General features: G+C 43.1%; 1 protein-coding gene across 4 annotated transcripts in view; it reads right to left on the minus strand.

Moving 5' to 3' along the window:
• PRR5 (proline rich 5) overlaps positions 1-15,899 on the minus strand; it is a 92,069-nt gene that overhangs the window by 53,364 nt on the left and 22,806 nt on the right. Inside the window, exons 1-2 of one of the 4 annotated variants that reach the window (XM_051636119.1) lie at positions 2,111-2,141; positions 1,783-1,896 (exon numbers count right to left, since the gene is read on the minus strand). The exons of 1 other annotated variant lie outside the window; for it this stretch is intronic. In XM_051636119.1, coding sequence (XP_051492079.1) covers positions 1,783-1,886 — 104 coding nt within the window. In that variant the 5' untranslated portion in view covers positions 1,887-1,896; positions 2,111-2,141. 2 more of the 4 variants (XM_051636128.1, XM_051636112.1) reach the window with 2 other exon arrangements.

Consider the following 15,899-nt stretch of genomic DNA (forward strand, 5'->3'; position numbering starts at 1 on the left):
TGCCACCACCACCAGGGATGGCCCGGTAATCCCCATGCAGGGAAAAGGCAAGCCATGGCAGGAAAGCACAGTTAGGCCTGAGTTCACACAAAGCAGCAACAGGACAATTCGCAGACATCTCCAGAAACAGGCAATGGAACAGCTGTCTGAGCATTTGGATGAAAAGTGCACAAGTCTAGCTTGCTGATAGACAACCATTTCTGGTGAGAGCGATACCTGTCCTGTCCAAATTAAAACTAACAAACTTTAGCTCCAGCTCACTTAAGAAAAGCCTCTGGTTTAAGTATCATCAGTCCTTAAGCCTGGAGGAATCTCCATCCCAGCAAGCCTGGTGCCTGACCCTGACCTGCTCTGCATTCGCATCCACCTCCACAGCTCCCTCCCTGCAAGCAAGACATGGAAATACTAATCCCTGCCAACAAAAGCCGTCAGCACTTCATCACAAAAAGCCTTTGGGCACTGTATTCTGTCACCTTGGTTCACACCAAGGACTACATTACGCCCTGCTGCTTCCTGTGGCCAAGTGAAGCCTCAACTGCCATAAGCCAAAGTGTCCCAGCCTAGCCTTTTAACACGAAGTCATGTAAATAGCACAATATTTGAGGAGAAACTCAGTCTCTTTTGTGACCAGTACAGTTTCAGTGCTTGCTCTACTGCTAACATTAAACAACCAATTCATAATGCAGGCACGAAACCACAAATTGAGTAGTGAGAGCAACAGAAATTGATATTTTACAATTATTTTTTTTTTCTCAGAACTCAAATACCTTTAACAAATGTGTCTATAGTTCAACAGTGTTTTTCTTCCTAGAGCTGTACTGCCATACAATTATAAAACATTACCGATGATGCCTTCCAGGCTGTAAACCAGGATATGACATGTCATTTTCAAAAAAGATAATATAATTCCCAGTGACTTAGAGACTTAGACTTTGGAGTCTCCTCTGGAGACTTTCAAGACCCATCTGGATGCATTTCTATGTGACCTGCCCCAGGTGGTCCTACTCTGGCAGGGGGGTTGGACTTGATCTTCAGAGGTTCCTTCCAATCCCTGAAGTGATTCTGTGACCCATCTTTAAGAGTGTCACCAACATGGTCATTAAGATGCTTTCTGAATATCTATGCTAAGTGACACATTCTCAACAAAATGTTTGCATGGGTTTTTGGTATTTTTTGTCAAACAGTAATAAAATTCAGATGTATCAACACAATAAAGAAAACAACCAGGGCTTAGTATTCCCTGTCCAAAGTGTGTGTACTTGCGCACGCATACATGCAGAGATATTGTATCAATGTGAGTAAACTGAGTATACTTTGTCTGATCTGTATCAGCAACCATCAATGCATTCTTTTTATCTGCATAAGTGTGTATTTTAGCATCTGTCTGTTATTTTTTTTTAAACTAAAATAAACCAAATTAGCCTTGAATGAGAATATCTAGATAGACACAAAGACATAGCTGTAGGTGGACCCTTTGAAATAAGTCCTTGTACATCACAAAGAAGAGCAGGCTGAGCCATCTGCAGGAAAGGCTCTTTGCTGTCAGCCTTCAGAGAGAGGTTAACAGCAACGGGGAAAAAAACCCTCCCGTATGTTACTGGAACACCAACTCTAGTACGCGCAACGCGTTAAGGCAGAAGCCTGACGGACTGTAACGCTGCCGCGTTGGGAGCCAGGCAGCCCAGAGCCTGCGAGCCGACCGAGTGGCTGCCCACGCGCTCGTCCCGGCTGCAGCAGCACGGAGAGGCTGGAGGGGAGTTGGCACGTCGTGCCAGACCTTACCTGTTCCAGGTAGCGTTGGAGCAGGCCCGTCGCTGCTGGGTCCCCCGCTCGTCCAAGGCTGCCTGCTCTCTCTTGCCCAGATCACTGAGGCTGGGCGAACTCATGAACTTCAACCTGCGAAGAGTCCTCATGGTCAAATGTGTGTTTGCGCGTGGCGGCTACAGATACACCATCCTGTTTACACACACACACGCGCAGCTGGAGCAGTGGCAGCGGCAGCAGCAATGCGAGCAGTTCCCTCCGTTTGCTGTTCAAAAAAGAAACTTAAAAAAAAAAGAAGAGAGAACCAGTCTCTACGGAGCACACCTCTGCCAGCAAGAGAACAAACCTTTAATCAGATCAACTCTGACGTCATCAACTGTGGTTAATAATTTCTCCAGTCCTTTCAAAAAATAAGTCAAACTTCTGGCTGCTGCTGCTGCAGCAGCACTTGGAAGGGGCCCCTTGCAACCAGCAGCTGCCCCGAGAGCGAGAGCTTCCCCTCCCCCTGTCCCCGGGCACAACCCGGGAATCTCGCTCCGTGCTGCGGCGTGCTCCACCTGTCGTGGGAACTGCTCAGCTCCTCCAGCAGCTTGGGGCGGGGGGGGGGTCTGCTAGCGTTTCTCAACCTCTCCCTCCCTCTGCACTCATAAATGGAAATGAAACTGGAGGGCAACGGACAGAAGGAAAAAAAAAAAAGAAAAACACAACCAACCAAGCAACCAATACTGACGCACTGAGACTTTATTGGAAAGTTTCATAACTGCCTGTGCCCTGCCACGTTACGACACTGCACACAGGCGCTCTCGCTCCCTCGCTCATACATATACATGGGCACACTCCCGCACTCCCTCTCTCCCAAACACACACGGCACAGCCTCACGGCTCGCCTGGGAGGCTCCTTCGGGGCTCAAAGTGTCACACAAGACTGAAAGTACTCACAAGCAACACAACTGCAGAGTGAAAAGTGCTAGTTTTGGTTTTAGCATTTTGAGGAATTTTTGGTGTGCACAGAAGAGCTAGATGCATTGTCTTTCTCTGCCTTTATTTTTTTTTTTTTCCCTGAAGTAAGATAACAGCTGCACAACTCAGGGGACAGTTTCTACAAAAGCCCCAGGTGTCTTATCTTCAAAGGAAAAATATTCTCTCTCTCCCTGACTGCAGCACTGGAGCTGAAGAATATGCTGCTACAAGACTCCAGCCCATACTTAGCTTGCTGTCACTCACTCATGGTTCTGTTTTAAAGTCAGGAGTGCCTGGCTCATCTGCTGGGAAGTAGTGTAACAAAACAGTTATTAGCTTTCTCAGAAAAGAAATGGTTTGCAATAGACTGAGCCAGTGAGTAAGAACTGCTCGTCTGTTGCTACAGCACTGGTCTGCAAATAGTCTTGTAAAAGCCGTGAGAGCTCCTTGCAGAGTAACCTTCCACTCACTGCAAGGGGGCTGCACCACAGAGAAACTTATCCTTTCTTTTTTTTCCCCACCTTCTACTTATTCTTTTCATTTGTGACAACCCATGGTCTAGATTTGGGTTACAACTTGACTTGCTTGTCCAAATAATATTGCAAATCTTGCATTACTGCAGAACTGAATTTCTCATGGCAAGCTCAGCTCTATGTGCATAATTTACTGACATTTTAGTAAAAGCTGATTCCTCTCTGTGCTTGCCCAAACTCAGCTAAGCTTATTGCATAGAAATATTTACTTCCAAAATTTGTATTTGATATTACTTCTGTGGGAAGCAGTTACAGAATTACCTAGGCAAATAAATCCATTTTTACCTTGTGCTAGTTTTAGCATCAGTAGTTTTATCCAGCTGCTTGGGTTAGCATTATATTGATTGTCCTTCCCACACTAAAACAGTCAAGTATACAAATGAGCCTCACAGTGCATGGCACACAACATTTCACTTTGGAAGGGACCAGCAGCTCCGTATCTAACCTACGTACAAAGACCTCGCTATCCCTGATCTCTTCCAGATGTTTAAATCCTTCAAACAAACGAACAACAATCCACTATGTACACAACAGCAAAAGGAAAACAAACACAACAATATATGGCTGTATTCTAAGGAATGAGATGGTTTCTACAGCATACAAATCAGTGACCAAAAATAGATGCAGCAGAATACTGCTTTGTTCAAATCGGATGAAGGGCACTCCATTTCTGTGGATAATACAGCCTGGAAGAGCAGGGGAGCACACTCAGTCTGAGCTTCTGCTGAGAGCTCAGATAAACATGGATCTACCCTGTTAAGTGAAACAACTAGTTAGATAAACCTGTGGCAGTATAATTCCATCTAATTTCATTTCCCATCTAGCTCAGTTGCTCTTCTGCTTCTCACTTGCTGCAAATTTGATAGGCCTTGCAAAATGTTATTATACTGGATTAAACCCTTGGAATTTTTAACTCTTTGATCCCTCAGCAGCACTTCAGACTTTATAAACTGAACCCTGATGATGCCAGTATGTGAGCAGGTACATAATAACATTTCATCTGCTGTTTTACCTAAAATCCTCAACTTGCTAATTGAGCTGCTGTATCAGCCTTGGATATGCCAGATGACACTGCAAAAAGCAGTACTTTGCTTCCTCATAAAATGCTGAATCCTAAGAGAAGAAAAAAAAAAAAAAGGACCTCTGTCTGTATGTTGAAATATTACACCTATAGAAGTCAGACTATTTTTATGCCACCCCATCAATCTCAGTGACCAGTACTAGATACAGAGCTGACACATGCACAAAATACATGGGAGAGGCAGCATTCCAGTTTCCTGAAAAATTTCAGATTGTGGTAACAGAGGCTTTCTCTACACTTCTACCACCTTCCTGTGATTGCACCTGATCAAATGTTGACTTACGATAAAATAAATAATTTTCAGCAAGTTACCTCCACCCATAATTACACAGTAAGACTTCACATTTACATTGTGCTGTTGTGTCCACGGACATCCTTGACTTCACGGCATTAGTTATTTCAGCCCTGAGCAGCTCTCTGTATGAAGGTAAAAGATCCGTACTTCAGCATTAACAGTGAAGAAGAGAAAGGTGATGTGACTTGCCCAGGCCACCTGGTGAGAAGGTGGCAGAGATATCAAGAGATCCCAGGACCTGACCTCCACTTCCCATTTCAGCACACTACTGAAAGGATGCTGCAGGGCCTGAGCAGCCGGGAACTCCTGGGGCCTGGGCAGCTGGAGGGTGATGCAAAAGAGAGAGCTCCTCACCAGGGCTTGCGATGCAGCCGTTCTTCTGTAGCCACTTGTGAAGAGAGCTGTCGCAATACAGCACTGCTTCAAGATCGAAAGGCGAAGGAGCAGAGTTGCTTGCTATTGGTCATGGAGAGGGATAAGAGCACTGACCGGACAAACTGGGAGGGAGGGGAGGATGGGCGTTTGGCAGGGGCCCTCCTATAGGCTTAATAACAAGCACTACAAGCTTCTTAAATAGAACAACTGCACTCAGCACATTTACAGAGTCAAGACTGTAAAGTACTGTTACGTTAATTCATTTAATCCCAGCGTGCCGTATACGATGCTAATACCAGTATTTCACTCACAAGAAACCCTCAGCTCAAAGGTTAAGTGATTTAATCAGAGCCACACAACCACCTTAGTGCAGAAGGCACATCCAGCCCCAGCTTCTTGCTCCCTCCCTTCCCCTCCAACACCTCTCCTCTTAAAAACAAGACCTGTCTCTACTAGAAACTGTTCTTTCATCTGTGGGGCCCACATCCTGCGGGTGACTGCATGGCAACTCCTGGAGCTGCCACAGTGCCAGAGACCTAGGGGAATTCTGCTCACCTGGACTTGCTTGCTAACTTCAGGACTAAAACAATGTACAGGTACATGAACATCAGCTGACAGCCCAAGAGGTTTTATGCTGTTATTAGGAGACTATATTAGCATGAAGATCCAGGACCTCGTAGCAAACCATGGCTTTGAAAATAATCGCCAAGGGTAACTCTGCAGTTACCTACTGGTATGTCTGTAACACCTGCAGTACTCTTGTTGGGAGCAGTGCTTTAAAGACTGAATTGCCACCCCTAGAAAATGTAAAAAAAAAAAATGCCAGGCAGACCTCCGCAACCATACACTTGGTTTCTAAAGAATGAGATTTGCTAAAAAAAAGAGAAAAAAAACAAACAAAAAGAAAAAAACCCCAACAAAACAACCCATAGTTTTATTTACATAATGCTACTATAATTTTTACAGTACAGTCGTATTGTCCTCTTACAAGTTTCTTTTTGGCCATGATGAGAGGGGAAATGACGTAAAAAGTAACGTGGATGAAGAGGAACATTAAAAAATTCACAATATATGAAATTCATAGTAAAGCTGCCGATGTGGTGCCTGCTGTGTGTCAACGTGTTTTCGGCTAAACTGTTGTTACTGCAATGACAGGTTAACACTGCAGCGATACTGGTGCCAGTGGGAGGATATATTCAGCAAGAGAATTTGCTATCTCAGCTTTATTCACCAGAGCTTTGCCATGTAAAAAAGCCTTCAATAAATATAAATGTTAATTATGGAGGAGGAGGGGAAGCCTGCTACTTCACTTTATCTCCCCTCCTGTTTTGGAGAAGGGAGCAGAAATCCCTGAGGAAATGCTCAATGGTGTATGCTCTGCAAATGAAGAACAAAGTGGTAAAGTGTTTCTATGGCAGAAAGGAGTTGACAACCTCTCCAGACAAATGCGCTTTAGTTTTTCATAAACCACACCACAAAACTTAGGGCATGCCTCAACACATGCAGAAGCTCAGGAATTAGTCTTCTGAAAAAACACACTTCTTAAAGGCACAGCACGTCCTGCTGTGCCAGCAGAGGAGTGGCAAGGCAGGAGGGAAGGAGATGTGAGTACCAGGAAAAAAACAAGAGGAGCAGAGGGGGAAATGAAGTTGCAAACCTTAAGACTCATCTATTCCTTTGCTACAATATCCACATAAAGCTCCTTTATCATCAGAAAACAAAGAATAAAGAGAATAAAGAAAGTATGAAACCAAACAGGCATTATTTGCCGTTTCCCTTCCATCCTATGGTCTTCTCTGCAACCTCTGGAGATAAAGGCACTTGCAAGGACAGCTCTGCCTGTCATTTATTGACGCTGGTCACAGGACAGCCTTGGTTTTGCTAGTCCTTTGCTTGATTTCTGCCCTCACCACAGTCAAGCTCTGATTTATAGGAGGGAACCTGGACTTACTGGGTCATCTGTCTGTGAAACACCTCCTGTGTACTCCTGCACTTCTGCATCCTGTAACTGATAGTGCCCGTGACAACAGATGCCCCCTGTAGAAAGAGATAGTTTCTGCTCCTTCAACTGCACGTAGGACTCACAAATGGGTTTTCTTTTGTCTTTTATGTTGTGAAAAAGAATAAATGTGGAAGACAGCATCTCCTTTGTAAGGAAGCAGAAGGCAACAACTAAGAAGAGTCCTTTGACTACCACTAGAAGGGGATGATGTGCCCCCTTGCTGTTTCTGCAGCAACACCTGCAAGCACAATCTGTCCTACAAAGCTTCTTACCCCACTTGCAGGCAGTCATGGCTGCTGCAGTTCTTCTGTCTGCACTGGAGATACATTGGCTTGCACCAAACACAGACACACATCATCACTGAAACCTGCAGAGGATTGAAGGTCATTTTCTTGGATTTTCCCTTCCCAGTTTTGCTTGGTGTGAGGCAGAGAACTGTGAATGTGCTTAGGATACTTTCTCAGCAGAGAGACCTGCATCTGAGTGAACAGCAATCTGGACTGCAGCAACCAACCATACATGGGTAGTTTCAGTTTTCTGCTGGATGACAACTCTTATCTGTTCACTGACTGTTTGAGCCTCTCAGTCTTCCCATCTTGTTCCCTTCCTGCTTCTCCATCATCCTTTGCGCTTGTGCTCCCTCTTCCTTTTTAGTCTTTCTTGGTTTGCTAATTCCACCTCAGGCAAAGTTGTTAAATATAAAGGGAAAACAAAAAGAACACCAAAACACTGGTACTAACACAACGTTTGCAAACCACTCTTTGTCTGGCTCTAAGGGAATCAAGTCTTCGTCTTCCCTGTTTGGACTGTGAGCTCTTCCTTATCCTTTTTAAACAGTGAGTACTCCAGCTAGCAAAACAGGGCCCTGAGCTCAGTTTAAGTCCCCAGTCAGCAGCCTAATCTAACACAGGTCATGAATCTAGCAATACCTGTAAGGAAACCTTTGCTCAAAGCATCCATGAAATCCTGTCCCGTTTGCCAGTGGCAGTTTTTGGCTTATAGAACATAACAATTTAAGCAGTTCTTAAAATACAGTAGACAGCTAAATGTTTTATTCTTGTCCTTGAGGATATAGGAGAGAATTAGGATAGGAATAGCCCTGTTACAATCCCTCCCAAAATATCAAGCTTTCCATCAAACGGCAGTTCACCTAGCCTGCAGCTATCATTCCTCAATATCTCTTTATAGGTTCTGGGAATTAAAGACAGCACTGTGATCTGAATTAGCATGATGGTTATGTTGGAGGAGGTGAGGACAAGTGCTGTGGATTACAGGATCTGTGACATTATCACCCTTGTATTTGCAGCACCTCCAGGGAAGGAGGTGGGTTTCTGAGCATCAATGTGCCTCTTCCAGGTTTCACTGTTGCCCATGCACCAAAGTGACAAACCACTGCAACCCCCATATACCCCAAGGCAAGCCCACTACTTTAGTGTTAAATGGAAGTAAAACCTATAACTGTGATTTTAGAAAGTAAGGTCCAAAGAGTTCCGATCAATAAGCAAATCAAACATTTAAAACACTTTATGTTCTTATTACAAGATCATGAGATAGTGGAAAATTAATCTTACAAAGTAACCGAGCTCCTAATGCTTATGACATTTTTTCCTTCCTTAAGCTCTATGTGAATTCTTTCCTAAATTGCCTATCTTGCATAATTTTAATTGGATCCCAGAACACCATGACCTTGATGCAGCAGCTACAGTATCTCAGTGCTGTCTTCTACAGTTATATATGGTACAGTGCCTTCCAAATCTGTGAACTCTGGGAGATCAGAATGGTGTACTGCACAGTGCTATTTTTCTTATATCCAAACATTTCTGATTCAAGGTCTTCCAAGAAGGCTCTGATTGCCTTGGAAGGTCACCAAGATAAAGAACCCACTTCAGTAACTAGCTGAATTTCTAATAAGCTGCACTAGTGGCCAGTTATTAGTTACAAGAGATATCCTGGCTTTACTCTCAAAGCCAGGGTATCACTTGCATGATATTCTCTTAAAAGAATGTACACGAACCTTACCCTGAGATTACTGCCACCTCCTGTATGTAAGTCAGGGAGGTCACTTCAGTACTGAGCAATGCAAGAGACAGCCCTGCAAATCTTTGACAGTACTATGCTGCAGTTACTCAAACAGTACAATAGCTCCCTGGAGTAAATCTTGTAGCCCTGCAAAAGTCACAAAAGCCTGGCCTTCAATAAAGATGGATTCTTTCAGAAAATTTATCATTCTCCCTCAGCATTACAAGGTTATTTTTCTGAATGGAAAAGATCACCAGAGATTCCAAAGATAATCTGAAATTCAAACATCTAGAGGTGCAGTTGAACTCAGTCACATCCAGTATGGTGGAGCTTTCATCAGGAACTTAAAAATAGGGACCTTTTGCCATCTTTTCGTACACAAATGCTGAGACAGACCCTGCAGACTGATGTATCAGGCAGTGGAAACGGCAAGGGTAGAAAAGGCCTTCATCTTATTTTACACTTGTACCCTTAAACCTTCATTTCACCAGGTTAGCAGGCCCAGCACTATGACCTCCCAGCATGTATCACGTCAGTGTTTTCTCAGGAGGCTCTGCGAAATAACTTATCTCAAAGAGCTGAGTGCCGGAATTTTTTAGACTCCGCAGCAAGGTTTGGAAAAACTCCTTTCACTCTCACTCCAGCCCATTAGTCAGTCTCAATCTTGAATCAGACATCAACATGATATTGTCATTTGAGCTAATACCTAGAAGGAATATCTAATTATCGAAGAGGTAAGGCAAATTCCATTACATATCCTTCCAAGAAAACATTTTTATTTTCCCCACAAGGTAGCAACAACTAGGTAACTAGGCAAGGTACTCCTCCCTTCCTAAAGTCAGCACGAACACCAGCCTTCTCAAGTTACTGAGGGATGTGGCAGAAGAACAGAGACGTCATTTAGAAGGTTTGCACATCTTCAGCAGCTTTATGCTACCTTTCCTGTCTCTGTTTCCTGGTAAGTCCTGCTGCTCCAGCTTTCTTGTTCACCAGGCTTCCTTTAATCATTTCAAATGATCTGTTCTCCAAACTCAGGCTATGTTAACTTTTCACTGCAAAATAATTCAAGTTCTCTAAACATATCAAAAACTGTTTTGTTTTGTTTTTCCTCTCAGAAAACTGCTGGGACCACAAAGATTTTAGGCTTCATGGAATCTGGAGACATGAGCCAGCCAGGGTCTTTCAGGCTTGCTGCTCTAGAGTCTGAAGCTTGAAAGCACACACAGAGAGAGCTCTCCCACTCCAAAGCATAAAGAGAGGGAGAGGGTCCAGAAAAGGGTCATGAAGATGATAAAAGAGCTGGAGCACCTCTGCTATGAAGACAGGCTGAGAGAGTTGGGGCTGTACAGCCTGGAGAAGAGAAGGCTTTAGGGAGACCTTACAGCAGCCTTCCAGTACCTGAAGGGGCTACAGGAAAGCTGGGGAGGGACTTTTCACCAGAGAGGGCAGTGAGAGAGGGCAGTGATAGGACAAGGGGTAATGGTTTTAAACTGAAAGAGGGGATATTTAGGTTAGTCATCAGGAAGAAATTCTTCACCATGTAGTAAGGCACTGGAATAGGTTGCCCAGGGAGGCTGTGGAAGCTCCCTCCTTGGAGGTGTTTAAGGCCAGGTTGGATGAGGCTTTGTGCAGCCTGATCTAGTGCCCCTGCTCATAGCAGGGAGGTTGGAACCTGATGATCTCTAAGGTTCTTTCCAACCTTAACCATCCTATGATTCTGTGAAAGGTTGAAGGACTTATCTTGAGCAAGGCCCTCAGATCCTCTGCAGGTCTGGTGGGATCCTGGTGCTGAAAGCCCTGAGCCATGTTTCTAGGATGCACGGCTTCTTCATACAGAAAGCTGCAGGCCAGGTAGACCCTGTCTTGCAGTCTGCATTTCCTTGAATTGTTTCCTTTCTGCAGAACACTCCATTTTGGGAATGTCATTGGGAAAAAGAAATAAACTGAAAACCACTCATGACCAGGGAAGCCTGGAATGTGGTGAGCTTCACTCTGAAATCCATCTCAAGTCCTTTCAAGATACTTCAGTCTTCATAAATAGGCTGGTACCAGGCTTCACCAACTTGCTATTTTCACAGTGAGACAGGGTGATTGCTGAGGGCAGGATCACAGGAGGATAAACAAAGCTGGGCCTCATGGAGGAAACTGCAGCCTTTGCTGACCTCAATTCTTAAAACGTGACAAACCCATTTGTGTCAGCCTGCTTTTTTGCTTGCCTTTTTCCCCCCCCCTTTCTTTAACTCCAAGACCATCTGAGCCCACATACCAGGTTTCAGCTTGATGATACCTGAAGGGCTGAAGCCCTGAGGTGATGAGGATGAGCCAGGGGAGCTAGGCTGGGTTGGGCAGGGACTGCACGTCCCCCCCAGCAGCACAGGGGCTGTCGCAGCAGCGAGAAGAACCACCACCCACCTGGTTCACGGGGAGGAAGCCCTGAAAACAGCCGCATAAAGCACAACACACACACCCCCCAAATAAAAAAAGCACCACAATGTCTGTAAAGGCCTGCTCCCAGGCGGGTTGCTTTTAACCCGATTCTAACTTTTGGACAGAGCCTCACGACTTGTGACAGCATCCTTCAGGCAGAATACGTTACCACCCCTTACCAGTGGCTTCAAACCAGCTTGGTCATCCAGACAGTTCCAAGAAGCTGCAGGGGCTCCCTACACCACGCTCCAGGCACATAGCACTGCAAGTCTTCCAGTTTTGCCATTCAACTCCTCACCAGGACACACATCCATAAACCTTTAGACTCTACTGTGATATTTTGGTGCCTGCAAATTGTACGGCACAGGCAACAGACCGAGGGAAGCAACCTTCTTCTTATTTTCTTTTTATATTTTTCTTTTTTATTTTTTTATTTTATTTTAATTTTGCCTCCAAGATTCAGAAAGGTAAGATTTGGAATTAATTTTGTCCTGTGTAATGTTTTGTTTTGATTCATATTTATTCTAAGTGAGGTCACCCATTTCTGCTGCAGAAATAAAAGGTCACGAAACCAGTAAATTCTCTCCTAAAGGGGTGAATCCCTCCTAGGGAGGTGAAGCACCAATGAAGTATACCAAAAGGAAAGAAAACGCAAAAACATATTCTGTGGGACTGTAATCACAGCTGGGTGCAATTATAAAATACACAAGGTCACTTTGGAGGCCTTTTGCTTGCATCAAATTTTTAAACTGTCGGTTTAATTTGATCGATGAACACAGAGAGAAAGAGTAAAAGCTTTTCAATTTTTTGGTAAAAAATAGAATTAAAAATAAATAAATAAATGAAAGCTGTCTCTTTTTCCACAATATTTGGCTATGCAGCACTAGAAGCCAGCACAAAGATTTGGCCAGACCTGGGAGGAGGACAGGGAGGGGAGAGTTGAGTCACTTTATACATAAATCTGAAACAATCCTGGCCCTCAGCTAATACTTTGCATGTTAAAAAGGAGATAATGTGCGTGCAAATATGTGCATGTGATGATGTTAGTTTTATTAGTCATCTGGTTTAGAGACTGGCCCCAATAGAAACCTCTGGATACCGATTTGAACACTCTGAGGAAGGAGAGTATCCAGAACTGAACTTTTGACTCAGGCTGGCATAAAGATAAATTAATTTTTAAATCCAGGCTTTTGGTTCATTCACTCCATTTGAGTTTCCTTGGTTTTAATGCAAGATTGCATTGATTTTAGCATGTCACATGAAACATAAACACATCTAAACTTATTCATCTGGAATAAAATAGAAATTTTCACTGTTCATTTACTGTAGTGCATTGCTTCCTACCTATGCTTTCAACAGAAAATCTTGGATAAAATTTTTGAAGTGTTGTTTGCTTTGTTTTTTTTTAAAGGCAAGAAGGCTTTCAAACTCTAGTCTTGGTACCCAGTAGTGTTAAAGAAATAATTTTTTAAAGACTGGATCCTTAACGCTGCGCAACAATTTTTCACTATGAGAAGGCATCCAAAATTACTGGATTCTTGGTTAAGTTCTAGTTAAGAGGCTTAATGCAAATGTGGCTAGACCTGCTTGCATTTATCTAAATGCTCTTCCTACTACTTTATCAAGAAATGCAATCTGGTCTTCAGTGTCAGGTGCTGGAACAGTCCCATTTCAGTTCAAAAGCAGAATACACGTTCTAAAGAAATAATAATAAAGAAATAGATTTTCAAGCACATGTCAAGATTTTTTTTGTGCCTGGTATATATTTTTAAGGCCTTATTTCGGTAAACCTCATTACCTAACGTTTGGAAGATAATTCAGACCAAGCAAGGTGACTTGTCCTCCTTTGCTCAGCTCTATGGAAGTTCTTAGGGTTGCATTTGAGCAGAGTTGGAAAATCAAGAGAGGAACGAAATACAGTATTTTCACCCGCCTTCACTTATAACAAAATTAAATCTAATACATGTAAAGTCTTCAGCTGTTACACAGTTGATAGTTATTTTCATACAGTTTGATAGGCAGCTCACTAGGTAGACTTTTTATGCTTTTACCTACACTTTACTACTGTCTGTATTTTACTGAGATGGTAAAATTCTCTGTAATTGCTGTGAAGAGAGAGGAGACGCTGGTGACTACAGTGGCAGCAGCGCAGTGACCTGGGAGGTCAGAATCAGAAGGTGCAATTAAGACATGTTTGTGATAAAAGTTCAGTCACTCTAGTTTGATCTTCCCATTTTAAGCTAATTCAGCACTAGCTACTATGAAATGGGGTAACAGACATTAACAGTGGCATCTGTGAGATGTGTACAAGTACAGGTAGATACATACAGGAAAATCCAGGCCTTATTCTGTAGTTGCCAGAAGGAAAAAAAAAAAAAAAAAAAAAAGGCACATCCAGGGTGCACTTCATCATATCCTATAAAGGTTATATAAAACTGGTCAGGTAAGTCATGCTCTGGACCTACCTGTTCTCTCCACCAACTATAAAGAGAATTAACATAAAGTGAGCAGTTCAGATATTTATATGGTATTCCAAGCTGTAAATACCTAAAATTAGATTAGATCAATTGCAATCCCCAATCTCTTACTGCCAGATTGATCATAATATAAATGTAAGTAATCTGGCATCCAACTAATCATGGAATGGCTAGGGCTGGAAGGGACCTTAAAGATCATCTAGATCCAACCCTCCAGCATGGGCAGGGACACCTCCCACTAGACCAGGTTGCTCAGAGCCTCATCCAACCCGCCTTTGAACGTATGTTTCACTTCCTCAAGTACATGCTCTGACCCTAGATGAAGTGACCTTTGGGAGATGTCTTTGGTTTACAAGCTCAGTTGGTATTTCAAGTAGGGAGATATTAAATTAGGAGTATTTCTGAGAATCTCCTGCCGACCAAAGGCATTGCAGAATTGAAAGGAAAAGGGCAAAGTTTGCAGCTTTCATGGGACAGCCTCAACAGAAAGGCACAAGGGATTTGCTGGTTAAGAGCACTTTCTGGCTAGGGAATCAGTTGATATTTTAGAGAAGAGTTGAGCTGAGAGTAACACCCACTCCAGCAGTGGACAAGCAGAATCGGAAAATAAAGAACGATACTGTCAGGTCCTCTTGCTTGTATTGGAGGAGAAGAAAAAAGGAAGCAAACAGAGAGTTACAACTATGCCAGGAACTTCTCATAACTGTAATTATGAAAAGATTGAGTGCTTATCAGCTGTGACACAGTACACATTGCTACCCTCCTTTATTATCTCAACACTCTCCTACTGACTTCTGTCTCCTTGTGAGCACAGCAAAACATGTTAATTTGCTGCTTCCAATTAGGCCCCTGCCACGCCAAGGCTTCTGTATGTGCTGGATTTGAAACATTTCCATGGAATAATATGGGATTCTACACATACAGAATGTAAAACCTATGTAAACCATTTGCAAAAGCCATGGATTGCAGATGTAAACTAATGGGAGACTGAAATCTTCTACACATGTTTTCTGTGGTCCCTATTAGAGTAGGACCAGACTCCTAAGCCTCTTCCATTAAAGAGGAGCAAATAATAAACGCAATTCTGAAAATAAAGACACTGCTGGAATAAAAAATTTTACTACAATGCTGCACTTTAAACTGTAAGCATCACTTGAAGTCTACTATGTTGCCAGCAAGTGAGAAGTTACTTTTGCAAAGAGCAAAAGAATAATGCAGCAGGCAGGCAGTATTTTTTCAAAAAGCACTGATACTTCTAGTCAGGAAACACTCAAGTCAGGGTGGCGGTGAGCTGCTGAAGGCATAATGTCTAATATCACCTTCCTTGTATTGTGGGAACTTTGATCTGACTGCCCATCATAGTAAGATGTTCATAGTAATCTATGAAAAGTTTACAGTGGGATAGTTTGCAAATGCTCCTCTAAAAACAGAAGGCACGCACATGTCTCTCTGTTTACTCTGAGGGGCAGTTATTTACAATACCAAGAATAAAAAGTTTAACATTGAACAAAACAAAGATGTACTGTTCACAGTGACCTTCTCAAAGTATTTCAGCAAAGCATTAGAGCAGCTTTCAGTTCTTCTGGCAATGGCTGAAACCTTCTAACAGCTGCATATGAAGTTGCTGCTGAAAGAACTTGTTTGGTAACAGATTAGTTGTTAAACTGCTAACTTAGCTAACAGCAGACAGGGGTATTTGTTTTAGAAAATACTGTAAAGTCCAGGAGTAGAAATTTTCTGGGTACGCTTGAAATAACATGGAGAGATGTAGCAGGGATTTCCTGACTGAGTTGTACCCAGATTCTTCCCTCAACTTCTCCAGAGGAATTGCTTACAAGAAGAGTGATGCTCATACCCGTACTCTTCACGATCTGGGACTGTCAAGTTCCTGTTGTACCGTGTATAGCTGTCAAATAACTTCTAATACTGCTAACTCACTTCTCAGGGAACTCAAACTTGCAGTAGG

The sequence above is a fragment of the Apus apus genome, chromosome 1, assembly GCF_020740795.1.
Source record: "Apus apus isolate bApuApu2 chromosome 1, bApuApu2.pri.cur, whole genome shotgun sequence".
Taxonomy (NCBI): Eukaryota; Metazoa; Chordata; class Aves; order Apodiformes; family Apodidae; genus Apus; species Apus apus.